At 46.3% G+C, this 17966-nt stretch overlaps 1 protein-coding gene across 3 annotated transcripts in view; it reads left to right on the top strand.

Annotated features, from left to right (window-relative positions):
• The window catches only part of THSD7B (thrombospondin type 1 domain containing 7B), a 733248-nt gene that overhangs the window by 200961 nt on the left and 514321 nt on the right, over positions 1-17966 (top strand). For all 3 annotated transcript variants that reach the window (XM_068245888.1, XM_068245890.1, XM_068245889.1), the window contains one exon: positions 14240-14409. In XM_068245888.1, coding sequence (XP_068101989.1) covers positions 14240-14409 — 170 coding nt within the window. The remainder of the gene's footprint in view (positions 1-14239; positions 14410-17966) is intronic.

The following is a 17966-nucleotide window of genomic DNA, read 5'->3' as shown; positions in this document are numbered from 1 at the left end:
CTTTAGACATAAGTCAGCGCATACTAATGTAGCACAAGTACCTGATAATGCATTTTATTCGCTTCATTAACCACAGCAAACATTGTTTCTCTTCCCCGAGGATACGTTTATGGAGAGGTTAAGAGAGGGAGCCAGGCAATTGTACTTATTGATTATAGATGAAAACTTGATGTGCGAGGCATTGAGTCAGCCGTGCAGCTCTGAGACGCCATGGGGGCCCTGAAAGAGCTCCGTAATCTCATACAGAGACCGACGAGAACTGTTTGCTGTGCTATATTTGCTTGCGTAGGTGAATTACAGTGGGGAGACAGGTCCGCTTTATAAAAAAGCAGCACCTTCTCTACAGACAGTGTCCCGACACAAGTCTGTTCCTGGCAGTCATTGGGGTCAATTCATTATTGTTACTGTGCTGTAAAAGCACACGTTAAATGCTGTTATACACTCTATTGTAGCAGCGCGACTTAATTATCTACCTTTTCTATTCTATTTCTATTTCTTGGAGAGAAATAGAGGAATTTATAGAAGCATAGTGTAGAACTTTCTGTGTGTCTTCTACAAGGCCGTAGAAGAGATATCCAGTGCATATGCCAGACTAGCTGACGGCAAGCACCAGAAAACATGAGCCATTGTTATCACTGGCGTAACGATAGGGGATGCGACCCCTGCCGCCGTGGGGGGGGGGGGGGGGGCTAGGGCCCGCTCAGGGACTTTTGTGGGGCAGGAGGGGTCGCAGCATAAGAGGAGAGCGTGGCCGCAGATCGGTGGGGAGGGGGACATTCCCCCTTCCTCCCTTACCTTGGGCTCTCCTCTCAGCGCTTTCCCTCCTGCAATCATTGGTGGCAGCGGGCGGTGGCGGCAGGCTGAACACACACCTCCTTAGCGCCGGAGGTCTTCCGATCTCTAAGAGCTTCATGCTACTTCCTGTTTACACAGGAAGTTTTGCAGGGGGCCCGGGGATTTCTAGTTACGCCCCTGATTGTTATGAAAACATTCTCACATTACATTACCGGGGTATTAGGGGAGGAAAAGCCATATTTTGCTTTCCCATCCGAGCAGGCGTGGACAGCGTCATCTATCACAGGCTCTTATCAGCCAATTGCAGGCAATGGGTGACTAGTCTGGTCCGTCCCTGCCGGGTGATGTCACATTTAACTCTTTAGAGGCTACTATATAAACCACGGCCGGAGCTACAGAGCTCACTTCCACTTTCTTCTATTCACTTCCTAACTTGTAACGTCATTTATCTGTATGCTGTATATAGTGCTGTCTTAGCACAACGTAGCATAGATGTTTGCAAGATAAAGCCTGGTCGAGTCACAAAGGATGGACCAAGAGCATGAAATGCTTAAAGTGATCCTTAAGTCAACTGTAAAAAATGAGATTTACTCACCTGGGGCTTCCCTCAGCCCCCCGCAATAGCAGCATAGGGGGCGATATACAGGCTGGGAACGCGAAGAATCACTCGCGTTCCCATGCCTGTCGGCCGGTGATGGCCAAACCGGAAGTGCTCGCCGGCGGGTCCTGGGACATCGGAGCGGAGCTGCGAGGGCACCAATCGGCTGCTGGGGGCTGAGGGAAGCCCCAGGTGAGTAAATCTCATTTTTACAGTTTTATACAAAATTGGAGAGAAAAAAAGCACTGGCACCAAAAAATGCAGCAGGGAGGATTAAACCACAAATGGTCTTACCTGCAGTGTGCTCCAGATACAGTCAATTGCAGTCCAAAAGAAAGAGGAAATGATGGGCATCAACTGCATAAAAGACCCTTTATTGTGGTGGGTAGACACAGTGGTTACAGCAGTGGGGGGAGGACAAAGATGTCTGACAGCTGTTTCGCAGAGATAGACCCTGCTTCTTCAGAGTCTCTGAAGAAGCAGGGTCTATCTCTGCGAAACAGCTGTCAGACATCATTTTTACAGTTGACTTAAGGTTCACTTTAAGATGACTTGCTACAGATTGATTGCTTCACTGAGGTAACGAACATGTAACGAAGATTGCTGATGAACACACCTGTATATCTGTTTTGCTGAATAAACTCCTTAAACTTTGAAGACATCTAACAGTTCTATCTCCTTGCTGTTGCTGTGACAAGTGTGAAGTTATCACAAGTTCTGTGATATGGTGCTGAACAAAGCTGTAGTGTTGTTGCCCATAGCAACTAACAAATATTTATAACAGCTACTGCAATATTGCAGTAGCGATACGTCACTACCGCGCGGCTAATGAAAGCATCGACCGTTGCTTAGGTTTGCACACTATCGCTAGTGCACCTACCATGCATGAGGGATAATTAAGTTGTGCTAGTTCAATAGCATGTGTAACAGCATTTAAGTCGTGCTGTTACAGCATGGTAACAATAATGAATCAACCCCATTGGCTGGGAGTGATTTGAGGGGGTGTGGTTGTTAAGCTAGTGTCATACAGTCCTCACTGGCTATTGGCAAGCACTGAAAAGTCGTTCGTAGTGGTCCCCAGCCCTTAGAACTCTTTTAGGAAACTTGCTGGAAACCAAGGCAACAGTATACAGTGGAAGGATAATTCTCCTCTTTCTCTTTGTGTCATTGGTCTACACAAAACAAGAATAAAAATGTATTGCTCCCTCTACAGTGTTGTAGCTTCATTGGATTTACACATCCATTCCACAAGGTGGAGTAATCTCAGTGAAGGTGCTGGCAGCACAGTTAGGGTTAAACACTCCCATCTCAGGAACAGCTGACAGCCATGGAAGTAGCTTCTCAAGTTACTCACAGTGAAGCCGATGGAGAGGTTTAGAGGGGAAATCAGAGTAATGTCAGGTAGGTTGATGTAATTTGATTTGATAAGGATTGTTGCTTTATTTGTGGAAAGTGAAGACACACTTTACGTATAAATACACTAAAGGTGGCCACACATCAGATGACTTGGCAGCCGATCAACCACCCAATCAATTATTGCAATTGGTTTGGATGAAAATCGGTACTGCCATGCATCGGCCGAAATTGGTCGCATGTATGTATTGGACATGCTGCAAGATGTAGGGCCGACATGCTCGTTTGGGTGCACGGTGGCAATGGCATGCGACATCGGGACAAGCGACAAATGTGATGGAACCCCTAGGTCGGTCCCCCCTAGTGTAAAATGTGCCCTGTGCGTGCGTACCTTACCCGTCGGTGTCCACAGCTGGCTCTGGGATCTTTCCTCTGTCCACCTACACACATCCCACTTGTTTGCAGGTGTATATGTGGGCGTGTGTGAGATGTCACACGCACCCACGTTAAGCCGGCAACCATGTGGGGCATATGTATGAGGACAGAGCCCAGAGCCAGCGGCAGCCAACGACAGATTAACTATTCATGCACAGGGCACCGGGGGGCACATTTTACACTAGGGAGACAGCATCGGGGTCGGCGAGGGGGCGGATGCGGTGTCACAAGGCCGATTCCTAATAGATTTCATGCTGAAATCGATCAGTCATTGGTCTGTGGTGTATGGGCAGCCAACAGATCTCTCCCCAATCAGATTCGATCTCTCTCGGTCAATCTGCCACTATATTGACGTCTGGGAACCTTAACACTTTGCAGAAAAAAGGTGTGAGGAAAGCTGTAAACAGGTCACCTCATCCCCATAGTATGGAAGGGAGAGTGGCACAGTGCGGTGTACGCAGAACTTCTGTCAGCAAGCTGAGGTTACCCACCTCACCACCTGGTCCAGGCCGGGCCTCCTCCAGCATGATATCATCTCACACATAGATGTCTGTAAAATGACAGCGGAGGCTTGAATGACAATGAATAAGAACTCTGTTGAAGGACACTTCCGTTGCCATGACGATGCGTAACATGAGGCCAGGCGGTGTCCAAAGGGCTAACTGGTTGTGTCAGTTTATAATGTCAAATCTTACAGGGATTTCCAGAAGTGTTACCAACCTAAAGAGACTTCCGGCCTGATGTACTAAGCTTTACCAGAGAAAATCTGAGATCTGCAGGCAGCTCAGCGTGAGGGTATACTGCTTCAGAATCAGATACTGAAGCAGTAGCGTAGCAATAGGGGATGCAGAGGTTGCAGGTGCACCGGGCCCCTTGGACTAGAGGGACCCTCTAGGGGCTCTTCCTCAACCCACCCTTCAATGGTGCTATGCTGGTAGCAATCATTTCTATATGTGTTTTCAATAGTGGTAATCATTAACAAACTGTCCCCCCTCCTCTGTTTATACCTCCCTTACTGTTGTTGCCTTTGGCAGATTTTGGTGCACCATATCAATTTATACGTATGCTAGGGGGGCCCTATGTAAAACTTGCACTGGGGCCCAAAGCTACTTAACTAAATTTACTTACCTGGGGCTTCCTCCAGCCCCTAGAATCCATGCGTCCCTCGCCCCAGCTCCGATCCCAGCCTGTCTCCCGGGGTCCCCTCAAGAGAAGCCCCCCTCCCGCCCATGGCCGGAAACGTTCTATGTACTGCATCTGCGCAGCTGAAGTGAGAGTGAGAGGGACATGGAGGCTGCCATATTTTTTTTTTTTTTTTAAACAATACCAGTTGCCTGGCAGTCCTGCCGATTCTTCATTCAGTAATGGTTAAAGCACACACCTAAAACAAGCATGTGGCAAATGCAGTCAAACATCAAGGAAATCCAAGGTCCAAGACCTGCGGCAGGGTTGTGGTCTTCTGCGCATGCATGCACATGCCACGCATCTCTTGTGATCCCACTCCTGTGGGCACCCACTAGGGATGATCGGAACCAGCAATTTCCATTCCGCCGGAAATCACGGATTCCCTCAGTGTTAAATTCCGTCGCTATGAAAATTCCGCCAAATTTGTACGAAATTCCGCGGAATTCCGGATTCCGTCGGAAATTTAAAAAAATTATCTCTCTCTCTCTCCTTCTCCTCTTCTTCCTCCTCCTCCTCCTCCTCCCCTTCTCTCTCCTTCTCCTCTTCTTCCTCCTCCTCCTCCTCCTCCTCCTCCCCCTCCTCCTCCCTCTTCCTCCCCCCTCCTCCTCCCCCTCCTCGTCCTCCCCCTCCTCCTCCCCCTCCTCCTCCCCCCTCCTCCTCCCCCTCCTCCTCCTCCACCTCCTCCTCCCCGCCGGATTCGGAATTGACCTAATTCCAGCCGGAATCAAGAATTCCACGGAATGTAGCGAGCATCCCTAGCACCCACGTCATGGTCTTGGTCTTCCACACACCCACGTGGAAGACTATAACCCTGCAGGTCAGGATCTTATGCAGGGGACAGCAGCAGCCTGGAGCAGAGAGGAACTTCAGCGTGAGACTGGATAGACTTCTAGGGGCTAGAAAAAGCACCAAGTGAGTAAAACTGTCCTCACTTAGGCCTGGTGCACACCAGAGGAGTTTTTCTGAGCGTTTTGAATTTTTTAAATCTGCTGCTAATGTTATCCTTTGTGTCTTTGCACACTGGAGCAATGAGGTTTTGTAAAAAAAAAACATAGCATTACATTGGGAAGAGCTTTTAGAGGTTTCAAAACCTCTTCCCAATGTAATGCTATGGTTTTTTTTACAAAACCTCATTGCCAGAGCTGGGACAAGGTCCTTCAGCACCCAAGGCTGAGACACCAAAGTGCGCCCCTCCATCCCTCCGCCCCAGCCGTCACACACTAATTGATACTAGACTAAGAGGCGCCCCAGGGCCCCCAACCTCCCCAATACCTTAATCTCTAGTTATCTGACTTGCAGTCACTGCCATGTATCCCCTTTTCCTATTTCTTTCTGCTTCAAACACAATTGGGAATGACAACTGAATGAATTGTGCGCCCCCTCCTACACTGCGCCCTGAGGCTGGAGCCTCTCCGGCCTCTGCCTCGGCCCGGCCCTGCTCATTGCTCCTGTGTGCACAGACACACAGGATAACGTTAGCAGCAGATTTAAAAACTCAAACGCTCAGAAAAACTCCTCTGGTGTGCACCAGGCCTTAAAAAGTAATTGTCGGGCATAAAATCAAAAATCAATTCTTTATTTTTATCTGGTAAACAAGTAATAAGGATGCTAATCAGGCAATCCAAAAGTTAAAATCACTATTACTTTTCTTGTTGATAAATTATCATTCCCCAGTTTACATGACTCTTATTTGGTACACCGAAAATATGGTACACAAAAGAGAAGTTGCAGGGCATGCTGGGTTGTCTTTTTTTCTGCTTCTCTACTTCCCCTCAGACTTAACTAATGCAGCCTGATTGGCTGAAGCCTGTTTCCCTCCTGTCTTCCCCTCCCACACTTCTATTCCTCTCTGGCCAATATTTCTCAGGCTGAAACAATGCACTTTCTATATCGGAAGACGGGCAAATCAGGCAGAGGAGACTAAGGGAATATATTACATTACACCTGGCTTCAAAATAGCCACAGTAAATATGGAAACTGTCTAGACTAGGATTCTCTACTTTTCCTTTATAAAATTCACAGGAATCATAATGTGGACAGTGCAATACATATGTTATGTAAGTAGAGCAAGTATTTATCTACTTATATATTTGTTTTTTTCTGAGATAGTATGGCTGACAGCTCCTCTTTAAAGGACCACTATCACAAATCATTTCATTTTCAATTACCTCACAGACAGTAGATATATCAAGTATACAGAAGCCTTACTGTGCCTTTTTTTTACATTTTTTGTCATGGCCCTTTTATTTACCATACATCACTGTAGCTTGTGTCCGCCAGCCCCTGAAGTAACGCTGACTGACTTTTGTAACTAAAAAGTAATAGCAGGGGGAGCCTTGTCAGGTATTAAAAAAAAAAAAAAAAACAACAGTTGGTTTAGCCCTTCCCTACCTAACTGCCAAAACTGTACAATGCGGCTCACCTGCTGCTCGTCTTCCCCCATGATCAACTGTTACCCCTGAAGGACCCCCGCACTCCGGATTGGAACCGAATGGATGCAAATTAATTGTATGTTAACCTATGGATCCTTTCACGTATGTTGGTACAAACGGATCCGTTCCGCACGATCCGCTGAATGGAATACAAGTTTGCTGCAGCACCAATTTTTTCAGGATTGTTGAGCGCAGTGGAACAGCAATGGAAGCTGAAGAGCTGCATTGGGGGCAATGAGAAAACGGAACGCTTCTTCACACTAGTGAAGAAACGGAGTGTTCTAAGGGGCAAAATCCATTTTGGGGGTGGGGGTCTGTGGGGTATGAGGCCAAACAGTGCGGAAGCAGCAGAAAGGCAACGGAGTGAAAACGGATCGACTGGTGATCATATCCATTTTCACGGATTGTTTGCCACTATAATGCAAGTGTAAACCGGGCCTTAGCCCTATACATGCCGCCGGCATATAGCACGCAGCACGGGTGTGATGTCACAGACACCAATCCAGCAGCATTTATACCGATAACGGAATAGTGGGGGATTCCGGGACAGATGGTCACCGCATGGTGGGAGACACAGGACAGGTAATGTATAAATGCACACACGGGGCATATTTATACACTAAAAGGGAACAGCGGCAGGGATTTCATCACGTTCCTCACTCGTCCCGATATTTCATACCGTTACTACTGACCCGATCGACCAAGAAAGCCTGGCATCTTGCAGTGTGTCTGAAGGATGCATGCAACCGATTTGGGCCGGAAATTGATGGCATCATCAATTGGGCATGCTCTTGATGGCACCGGTTTTCATCCTATTCTATAAGAAATATCAGTCGATCAGCCGCCAAATCGAGATATGTATGACCACCTTAAGACTTTATAAATACATCTCAAAGACTGAAGAAAACACACAAAACAGAAAGGATTTTGGTGAACTTTAGTTTTGTGATCTGGGTCGCATTTGCCTCTGGAACGCGGTTCCGTGACCATGGCTGGATTTCAGGCGAGGTCACAAAGGCCATGGCCTAGGACACCAGGAAAGTAAGGGGCGGCCTGTGGGCAGCAGGGTGGCTGTAGCATTTAGCCTGCCAAACATTTGTCCTCCTACACCGAGTTTACACATAGCATTGTGCGGCTACCAACAGCCGGATCTGGCACTCAGGGGATGAAGTGGCAGTGAACAGACACTTACAGTGATCTCTGAGCGGCCTGTGACTCACCAAAATGTGCCCCTCGCCAAGGAGCTTACAATCTAATCCCTGCCATCACTTTACTAACTGTCCTCAGAGAACACTACAATCTAATCCCTGCTGTGTTTGGGGGGGGGGGGGGGGAGTTCAGGATGTCCTCTGTCCAGGGGCAGCTGGTAATAGTGGCCTTGGGCGGTAAAAAGTACAAATCCGGCCCTGTCCGTGATACGATATGCCGCGTTATAAGGATCTGGCATAGTAATTAGGCAGAAAGTGGAGCGTGGTTTTTATTTTTGCGCTGAGAGCCAATTATGAGGCTGACCGCTGCAGTAAAATGTGTCGGAGATGGAGGTGTCTCCTAGGTGACATTTATATGACTTTTCTTTTATCGATTTTTGGAGCCGTCTGATGTCTTCATGAGGTTACGCTGTGCTAAATGAGGAGTCCTTATTATTCAGGAGAAGAGAAGGACGAGTGTCTGGTGTCGGTAAACGCAGGCGGTCTGATCTGTGACTTTATCTAGATCACAGAGATATGTGGGAAGAAGACATTTTCCACCCATCTTGTTGTCTGACCTTACCGTTCAGTTTGCCATGGTGATGGTCACATGACCAGCTGTCATAACTCCATCCTTGCTGGAAACAAAAAAAGGTGGACTGCACGGTGACCTGGTGGTTAGCACTCTTGCTTTGCAGTACTGGGTCCCCCGGTTCAAATTCCAGCCAGTACACTATCTGCACAATTTGTATGTTCTTCCCTTGTCTGCATGGGTTTCCTCCAGGCATCACAGTGTCCTCCCACTTCCCAAAAACATATAGATAAATTAACTGGCGTCCCACATAATTGACCCTAGACTACGATACATACATTACATGATACATACATAGACATATAAATATGGTGGGGACTAGATTGTGAGCCCCTCTGAAGGACAGTTAGTGACAAGACAATATACTCTGTACAGCGCTGCAGAAGATGTCGACACTATAAAAATACTAAATAATAATTTAAGAACTTAGAACTCCATTGGGCACAGGTAACAACCAGGGCACATGAGAGGAGAAAGAGATTGATTAGTAGACTATGTGGGAAGTAAGGACGGCGTGTCATTTTATCTTGACTTGACTTTTCAGTTCAGATTTGCTTTAAGGGATGTGGGAGGAAACCAGAGTGCCCAAGGGAACCTCACACAGACACGGGGAGAACATACAAACTCTGTGCAGATAGTGCCCTGGCTTAGATGCTAACCGGAGACCCAGCGCTGCAAGGTGAGAGAGCTAACTACTACGACACCCTGCTGCTCACTATGCCACCAAGCTGACTTCAATAACCTCGTAAACGCTTCTGGGTCATCACACTGTTAAACTGTAATATCTGCCACTTGAGCCATAGTGAAACATGACCATTACCTTGCACATCAGTTGTCCTTCCAGTTATAACTGACAGCAACTGAAATATAAATTACAACAACTGATATACTGTATTTCAGTTCTGACAAAATCTTGTCAGAACTTGAAGGAATCATTGTTAGAAGAAAATGGTGAGCTTCTGAGAGGAACTGATGGGGAGGTAAGTGGGTAATATTTATTTGCAGGTACATCATGTGTTTATTTTAGTTTTACTCAGTTCAGGTTTCCTTTAAAGGCAGACACATGCAGCCATGCAAGTGAAGTGGTGGAGGATGCGGGCGCAGTACAGGTGGTGGCAGAGACGGAGCAGAGCTGTGAGATAAGTAGTCTTGCCGCTGGCACAGCATTCCCAGCATAAGTACTGTATACAGACCACTTATAAAAATTAAAGGGGCACTACAGCGAAAAACTGTAAAATTTAAAATATGTGCAAACATATACAAGTAAGAAGTACGTCTCTTCCAGAGTAAAATGAGCCATACATGACTTTTCTCCTATGTTGCTGTCACTTACAGTAGGCAGTAGAAATCTGACAGAAGTGACAGGTTTTGGACTAGTCTAGTCCATCTCTTCATAGAGGATTCTCAGCAAGAGTTTTATTCTTTATAAAGATATTCCCTAAAAAGGATATAAACAATGATGCTGGTCAGCTTCTGTGCTCGCTACACAGTTTTTTGGCAGTTGGACAAAGCAACTGCCATTCACTATGTGCTTTTGAAATAAAGCTTGAAAGAAAGGGGGAGAACCGAGAGCCCAATATGGTGTAGTATGTTAATGAGGTGATGTCTGATGCAAACACACACAATGGTTATACTCACAAGGACGGGTCGCCTCCAAGGCAACCACTGGATAAGCAGGCGGGGAGAATTGTAACCTGACCCCGCTCAGGGTTAAGAAGTCGCTCTCTGTAGATAGAAGAAAATGGGGATACACCCCTCCACCAAGGGTGGACTAAACAGTTATGTGGTATAACAACAGAGGCGCCAAGTAGAGTAAAATTAGTTAAAATTGTTAAAAAGGGGGAAGTGGGTGGACTCACCTCCCTTCTGAAAAAATGGCCAGACAACGGGCAGGTTACTTCAAGTTTAAAGTAACATTTATTATGAGCTCCAAAAGTGCATCGCGTCTGCAGAGGCGCTATATCTGGCTCTTGACCCGACTTTGCTCCCTCCAAAAATTGTTTGCCTGAAGAAGCGGGACTGTTACCCGTGAAACGCGATGCACTTTTGGAGCTCATAATAAATGTTACTTTAAACTTGAAGTAACCTGCCCGTTGTCTGGCCATTTTTTCAGAAGGGAGGTGAGTCCACCCACTTCCCCCTTTTTAACAATTTTAACTAATTTTACTCTACTTGGCGCCTCTTTTGAAATAAATATATCCCTGAGAATCCAATATAAAGAGATGGACTAGTCCGAAACCTGTTACTTCTGTCAGATTTCTACAACCTACTGTGAGTAACAGCAACATAGGAGAAAAATAATGTATGGCTCATTTTACTCTGGAAAAAAATGTACTTCTTATATGTATATGTTTGCACATATTTAAAATTTTTCACTGTAGTGCCCCTTTAAGCACATGCAAACAATAGGGAGCCAACAGGTGCTCACATCTCTTTAAGGGAGCAAAACTCAATAATGCATCATAATAACATTATTGATCAAGGAGCAATTAGGGGGCGATCTAGCGCAGCAATGATGCACCATAAGTCTTTTATCCCGTAATTCTTCAGTGCGGCGCTTCCGCCGCACGTAATGGAGAAGAAAGAGCGGCGGCGAATATGTGAGGAAGGGAGTGGCGGGCTGCTGACAACATTAGCACATTTGCCTTAAATTACAGTCATTATCCTATCATCAGATTGAGCTGTTTTCTCATTTAATGACATCCCGCCGCTCGTGGCTCGGGCAACCTGCGGGCTGCGCTAAAAGGAAACCTCTCTGGCAATAGAGTAATTATATGTTTGTATTAATGTCTCCGAGTTATTTACTAGGAAGCAAAGTAAAAAAGAAAAGTATATAACACCAAATCCGCTGCTGAATTATTAATTCCTGCCATGCGATCGCAGTGCGTGGAGATCGGCGCGCGCCTCTCAAGCGATGACAGCGGAGAAGACATCTGTCCCCGACTGTCGCTTGTGATCCTGTAATCATCTCTTTGGGGACATTATCATCTTTAGTGTGTTTATTTATAAACTATTAAAGGCCTCTCTGCGGGCCGCGGGAATGAATCGGTATTAATCGGCGGCTGACAGTGGCTTGGAGCAATTAACGGCGTTGAAGGAGTAAAAAGGCGTTTGATGTGTGACTGCTGATGGCGATGCGCGAGTTATGAGCGCATCGAGGCTTATTTAAAGAGAGACGACAGCGCTCTTCAGTCAGCTGTATTCATACCCGGGAACTTCTGAGCCTGAGAAGGCGGAACTGGTAAACTGTGAGCGTGCTGTGACCACTGACTGCGCTGTGGCCACACTGTGACCAGTTATAGACTGCGGCCACTGACAGAGTGTGACCGTACTATGACCAGTAATAGACTGTGGCCACTGACCGCACTGTGAACAGTAATGGACTGTGAGAGTGCTGTGACCACTGGCTGAGTGTGACCATACCATGACCAGTAATAGACTATGACCACGCTGTGACCACTGACCATACCGTGACCATGATAAAACTTTTATTCAGCTTGAGTCATGTGTTCATATTTGCAAAATACTCTCTTAAAAGCCCCCCATGAAGGGGCGTAACCACACAGCATGGGGCCCCCAGGAAAACTGATGGGGCCCCGCCAGTGTTCAAACCCTTTCCCTTGCCAACCCCTGGCGACTCACACCCCAGGGGGCCCATTTCACAAGGGCCATATAACCAGTGTGATGTTCATGCCCATAACAAGTGTAGCCACAAAAACACCCTGAAGGATAAACCCCTTTATCGGGGGAATGAAGTAGTAGTTACAGCTCTGGGCCCCAATAAATCAAGAAATAATTGATATTTGCCATGTAATTTGTTCATGTTGTTTGATGCACAATGAGTCTGCAAGTCATCATCATCTTTAGTACTGGCAGACATGAAAAAAACTAGACAGCACCAACTGCCATTATCTATAACCACACCCCCTAAAATTGTGATAGGCTAAGGGCCTGTTTCCACTACACGCAGATTTGATGAAGATTTGATGCAGAATGGATGCAGAAAAGCTGACTCCAATGAATGCCTATGGGAAAATCTGCATCAGAAAAATCACGTTTAGTGGAAACAGGCCCATAAACAATCATTGGAGTTTTTCTGCATCCAATCAGCGTGTAGTGGAAACAGGCCGTAAAAGGTTTTTATTTATAGCTATACAGTATGCACAGAGGGGGATACTGCTTGCTTGGCAGTTGGAAACAGCTGTTATTTCCCACAATGCAACAGGGTTCACAGACAGGAAACTGTCAGAATCATGCTCATGACATCACGTTGTGGGAGGGGTTTCACCACAATATCAGCCATGCAGACCCCACCTGATGATCTAGTCAAGAAAAGGAATAGATTTCTCATGTGAAAGGGGGTATCGGCTACTGATTGAGATGAAGTTCAATTATTGGTTACAGTTCCTCTTTAAAGGACCTCTGTCACGAAAAAACATATACAGATAAAGGTGCCCATACACTGAGCCGATTAACGGCCAATCAATCGATCGATTTGCGGCCGATTTCAATCAATCTGACATGCTGGAAAATCTAGGTCGATCTGTTGAGATTGCTTATCATTTTGCATTGGACCTAATGGAAATCTGACGGCAAAAAAATGCCATCAGATCGATTTTCAATAGATTTCATACTGAAATCTATTGGAAATCTGTTCCTAGTAAAAAATGTTCCTAAACACATCAGATAGATCAGAAATCAATCTGATGATCTATCTGCTGCTAATCTAACGAGTGTATGGCCTGCTTAAGAAGTAAATTGCTTCCACAGTAAAATGAGCCATAAACTACTTTTCTCCTATGTTGCTGTCACTTAAGGTGGCCATACACTTAAAGATTTGCAGCAGATTCGGCCATCAGATAGATTTCTGGCAGATGCCTGTCAAGTCCAATCTGACAGGAATCTATCTGATGTGTGCCACACACTAGGAACAGATTTCCAATAGATTTCAGAATGTCAGAATGAAATCTATTGGAAATCTATCTAAATGCATTATTGGGCCATGGATCTGCTACCAGCAGAAGGTCAACCTAAATCTTCCATCCTGTCAGAAAGATCAAATCTATCGAAATCGATCAAAATTGGCCACAAATTGATCGATCAATAGATTTGAAGGAATTGATTTCTGATCGATCAATCAAATCGATCGATTGAATGATGGCTGAAATTGACCAGTGTATGGGCCCCTTTACAGTAAGTAGTAGAAATCTGACATTACCGACATATTTTGGACTAGCTCATCTTCTCGTGGGGGTTCTTTATTTTTAAAAGCACTTAGTGAATGGCAGTTGCTCCGTCCAACCGCCAAAAAAGTGTGCTGGGATGCTGGTCAGCATCTTTGTATAAATCTTTTTCAAGGAATGCCTTCATAAAGAATAAAGGCAATGCTGAGAATCCCCCATGAAGAGATGGACTAGCCCAAAACCTGTCGGTAATATCAGCTTTCTACTACTTGCTGTAAGTGACAGCAGCATAGGAGAAAAGTAATTAATGGCTCATTTTACTCTGGAAGAAATGTACTTCTTATTTGTATGTGTTTTAAATTTTACAATGTTCACGACAGTTCCTCTTAAAATAAAAAAAAACTATATGATTAGAAAAGTGAGTTCCCCTAAACTGTAGATCTGTATCACTTTATCACTTTTTTCTTCTTTTCCACAAGGTTTTCCTGGAAGAGCTCAGAGTGGACGAGCTGTCAGTTATCGCTGCTCACCAGCCAGGACAATGCTCCATTATCGGAGGAGCAGGTACAGTGCGGGGGAGGGGTTCAGACCCGCAGAGTGTTCTGTGCCCAAACCATCATGGAACCCACGCCACATGGGCAGAGAGAAGGTCAGTGCTTACTTGTGTGTTTACTAATAATGAGAGAAAGGTGCACAGGACCACTGTACTGGGTCTCTCCAGAGTGCTCAAAGCCCAAAAAACAGTTCCACCAAGCCAGTTACTGTGTAGATAGGAGCGGCTGGGCACATCCAGTTAAAAAAGACCTTTATTGTAAACAATTAAAAAGATTCACATCAGCAGCAACAGTGTACCAGGAGAGAGAGGGATTAGCATGAAGAGATGGTCGACAGCTGTTTCGCACTACAAATAAGTGCTTCCTCAGGACATAGAAGCCCCCCAACCTCACCCCTTAAATACTTTACTTACAAGAGCGGCAGCTGAAGAGAGGAGGACGCCATGTGGAGCGCACCCACGATCGCCGCATTCAACACTTCCTGAACGCCAACTGCGTTCCACAAACCGAAAGGCGCAGACCGGAAGTGGTCATCAGAACTCACTGGGCCAAAAGGCTGCGAGCGCCGCCGAAGCTCCGCTCACTACCCAACAGGTCCCGCCCCTGGAAGGCCCTGTCACGAGGACTAACACGCCCCCGCCTGACTCCCAATGCAGAGAGCACGGGCCCAAATGGAAGTCCGCCTCCCCGCTACTAAGAAGTGGCGATACAAGCGTTCCTAGCAACCCTGAAAATGATTTAGATGGCAGCATTGGCTGTCTAGGGCACAATAACAAGAATAAGGGGATGAAGGTATGATAAACCCCACATTATACAAATAAGGGGGATCAATAACCCACGCGTAGTAAATACTGACCTAAAGGACTGGGGCCTATAATACAATTCCTGACCCAAAACGAGTGATCCCACTAGCAGGTGCTGCTACAACTGGCCTCCTCCTCCTCAGAACCAGCCTAAAATAAAAAGGGGTACAAAAAAGCAAGAATTAGATACTAAAATCATCACATTGAACAGTGTCATGTGGGCATCATGGTGGCATAGTGCTTAGTTCTTTTGCCTTGCAGTACTGTGTTCTAAGTTCAAATCCCAGCCAGAGCAATGTCTGCACTGAGGTTGTATGTTCTCCCCGTGTCTGTGTGGGTTTCCTCCAGGCACCCCGGTTTCCTCCTACATCTCAAAGATGTTCAGATAAGTTATTTTTCTTCCCTTTGAATTTGGCCCTGGACTACAATGGACACATGCCTGTTGTAGGGATTAGATTGTGAGCCCCTCTGGCAAGCAGTTATTGACAAGACTATGTACTCTGTAAAAGTGCTGTGGATGTTGTCAGCACTATATATACTAAATAGCAGAGGCGCTGTAATGAGGTTTACGGAAATGTTCCTGGTTTCCACACAAATCTGAAGTGAGATGGATATGGAGGCTGCCATATTTATGTCCTTTTAAACTATGCTGATTGGCTATCCTGCTGATCCTCTGCCTCTAATACTTGTAGCCAGAGACGCTGAACAAGCATGCAGCAGATCAGGTGTTTCTGACTGGATCAGCCACATGCTTGTTTGAGGTGTGTGATTCAGGCACTGCTGCAGCCAGGAAGAGCAGCAGGACAGCCAGGCAACTGGCGTTGTTTGAAAACGAATAAATATGGCAGCCTCCATATACAGTACCTCTAAGTTCAAGTGTCCTTTAGTGAACCAAGCACCATTTTATATCTTCTTTTTACATTTAAAAGTATAGCAGACCGTCTTATTAGCCTACGTCTGAGCCCTGCCTACTTTCTGGGAGCTGGAAAAGCTGAGGAAATCCACTTGCTGGCCAAGCAGCAGTAATCAGGTGTTGCTGCTCACAGTGAAGACTTGTTGCAGGTTTCTATTGGGAGTGATAATAACACAGGGTTTCTGCTGCTTGACCAGCAGGTGGATTTCCTAAGTTATTCCACCTCCCAGTCCGACACTGCTGTGCTTCAAAGAGTTTACAGAAGTCACATATGCTATTTTTACACATTCCCCTAGATAATTAATGGGCAGCTAAGAGGGGAGGGGAGAACATGGCAGCTCCTATAACTATTAGAAGCCAGGGAAAAAATGGTGCTTTATTCTCTTTAATCCATCCGCCTCAGTGCTTCCCTGTGGAGTCCTGAGGGCCCTGCTCTTGCGTCTGCTTAGACTGGGCCCCAGAGTTGCTGCACGGCGTTATCTCAGCCTCCTCATCAGGCCTGCCTCTGTCTGCTGTTTTACAACTTGCTGCAACTGCATTTCCTTAATTTGGCCTGGCACATCCCATTCCCTCAGAGGACGCAGCTGCCCGATCTCAGCTCATTAAAACCCAGCACTGTTATTAAGTTACTAGGTCTGAAAAATCATTAACTCCACGTAACAGTGTGAGGCTGGGGAAATCATCTGTTTTAATGCGCCATGAAAAGTAACGGCTGTGCAGGAAAATGACCACAGCCCTTCCCTTCTGCCAGAGATGTTTATGTCAGACGCTCGAGATGAAAAACTGATATGTTAACCGTCTTTAATGCGGGTCTAATGATGGTGATCACATTTGGATAAGAATGGGCCAGTACTCCCTGCTCTTCACAGCAAGTCAGCAGGGTAATGTGCCTACTACTGGCTGGTGCGCAGAAACGCCTTGTTACCTCTTCAGTATCACAGCACAGCTCTCAGGGTGGCTAAGCTGAGATCCAGTGAGATGTAATTGATTTCATTAGCTCCTGTAATTGTTGCTTGCAAGCCTCTGTACAAGTAACGTGTCCTCTGTTTGTGTGACCCTGAGCGCTGCATGCAAAGCCTCTACACCAAGCAGGTCTGAGGAATACACCAGTTACCCTAATAATACCATAATAATACCGTAATAAGACACTCTGGAGTATAAGTCACACCTAGGTTTAGTGGGCAAAAACTGGGGAAAAATATATACTAAACCTGGTGCGTCCATTGGACAGAAGCATCTTGTGGAGCTTTTCCCCCAATTGTTGTGTCCTCCTGTGTCCCTTGTGTCTTCCTGTGTCACCCATGTGCCCCCTTCTGTTCACCATGTGTTACCTTCTGTCCCCAGTGTGTCCACTTCCGTCCGCCATGTGTGCCCTTCTGTAAGTGTGTCCCCTTCTTTCCTTTTTTGTTTTCCATGTTTCCCCTTCTTTCCCATGTCTCCATTTTTGTTCCCCATGTGTCCCCTTCTGTAATTGTGCCCCCTTCTTTTCCTATGTGTCCCCTTCTGTCCCCATGTGTCCCCTTCTGTAAGTGTGGCCCCCTCGTTCCCCATGTGTCCCCTTATGTTCCCCACATGCCCCCTTATGTTCCCCACATGCCCCCTTATGTTCCCCATATGTCCCCTTCTGTGCCTATGTGTCCCCTTTTGTTCTCCATATGTGCGCTACTGTATGTGTGGTACCCTTCCCCATTTTTCCTCCCCCCTATTTATCCTCTGCTCCCCCATTTGTCCTCTGCTCCTCCACGTTTGTCCTCCACTCCTCCACGTTTGTATCCTCCTCTGCCTCTATGCATTGCTATCAGAATCGGCAGCTTGGTTCACCTAATCCACGGCTCCACAGATCACAGACCTCGCCTCTCCCGCACTGCGCCTCTAGTGCTGGCTTCTGCTGATCACGTCATCAGCAGAAGCTGGCACTAGGGGAGCAGTGCAAGAG

The sequence above is a fragment of the Hyperolius riggenbachi genome, chromosome 7 (genome assembly GCF_040937935.1).
Source record: "Hyperolius riggenbachi isolate aHypRig1 chromosome 7, aHypRig1.pri, whole genome shotgun sequence".
NCBI lineage: Eukaryota > Metazoa > Chordata > Amphibia > Anura > Hyperoliidae > Hyperolius > Hyperolius riggenbachi.
The sequence above is the reverse complement of the archived record's forward strand: the minus strand, read 5'-3'. Positions and strand labels throughout refer to the sequence as shown.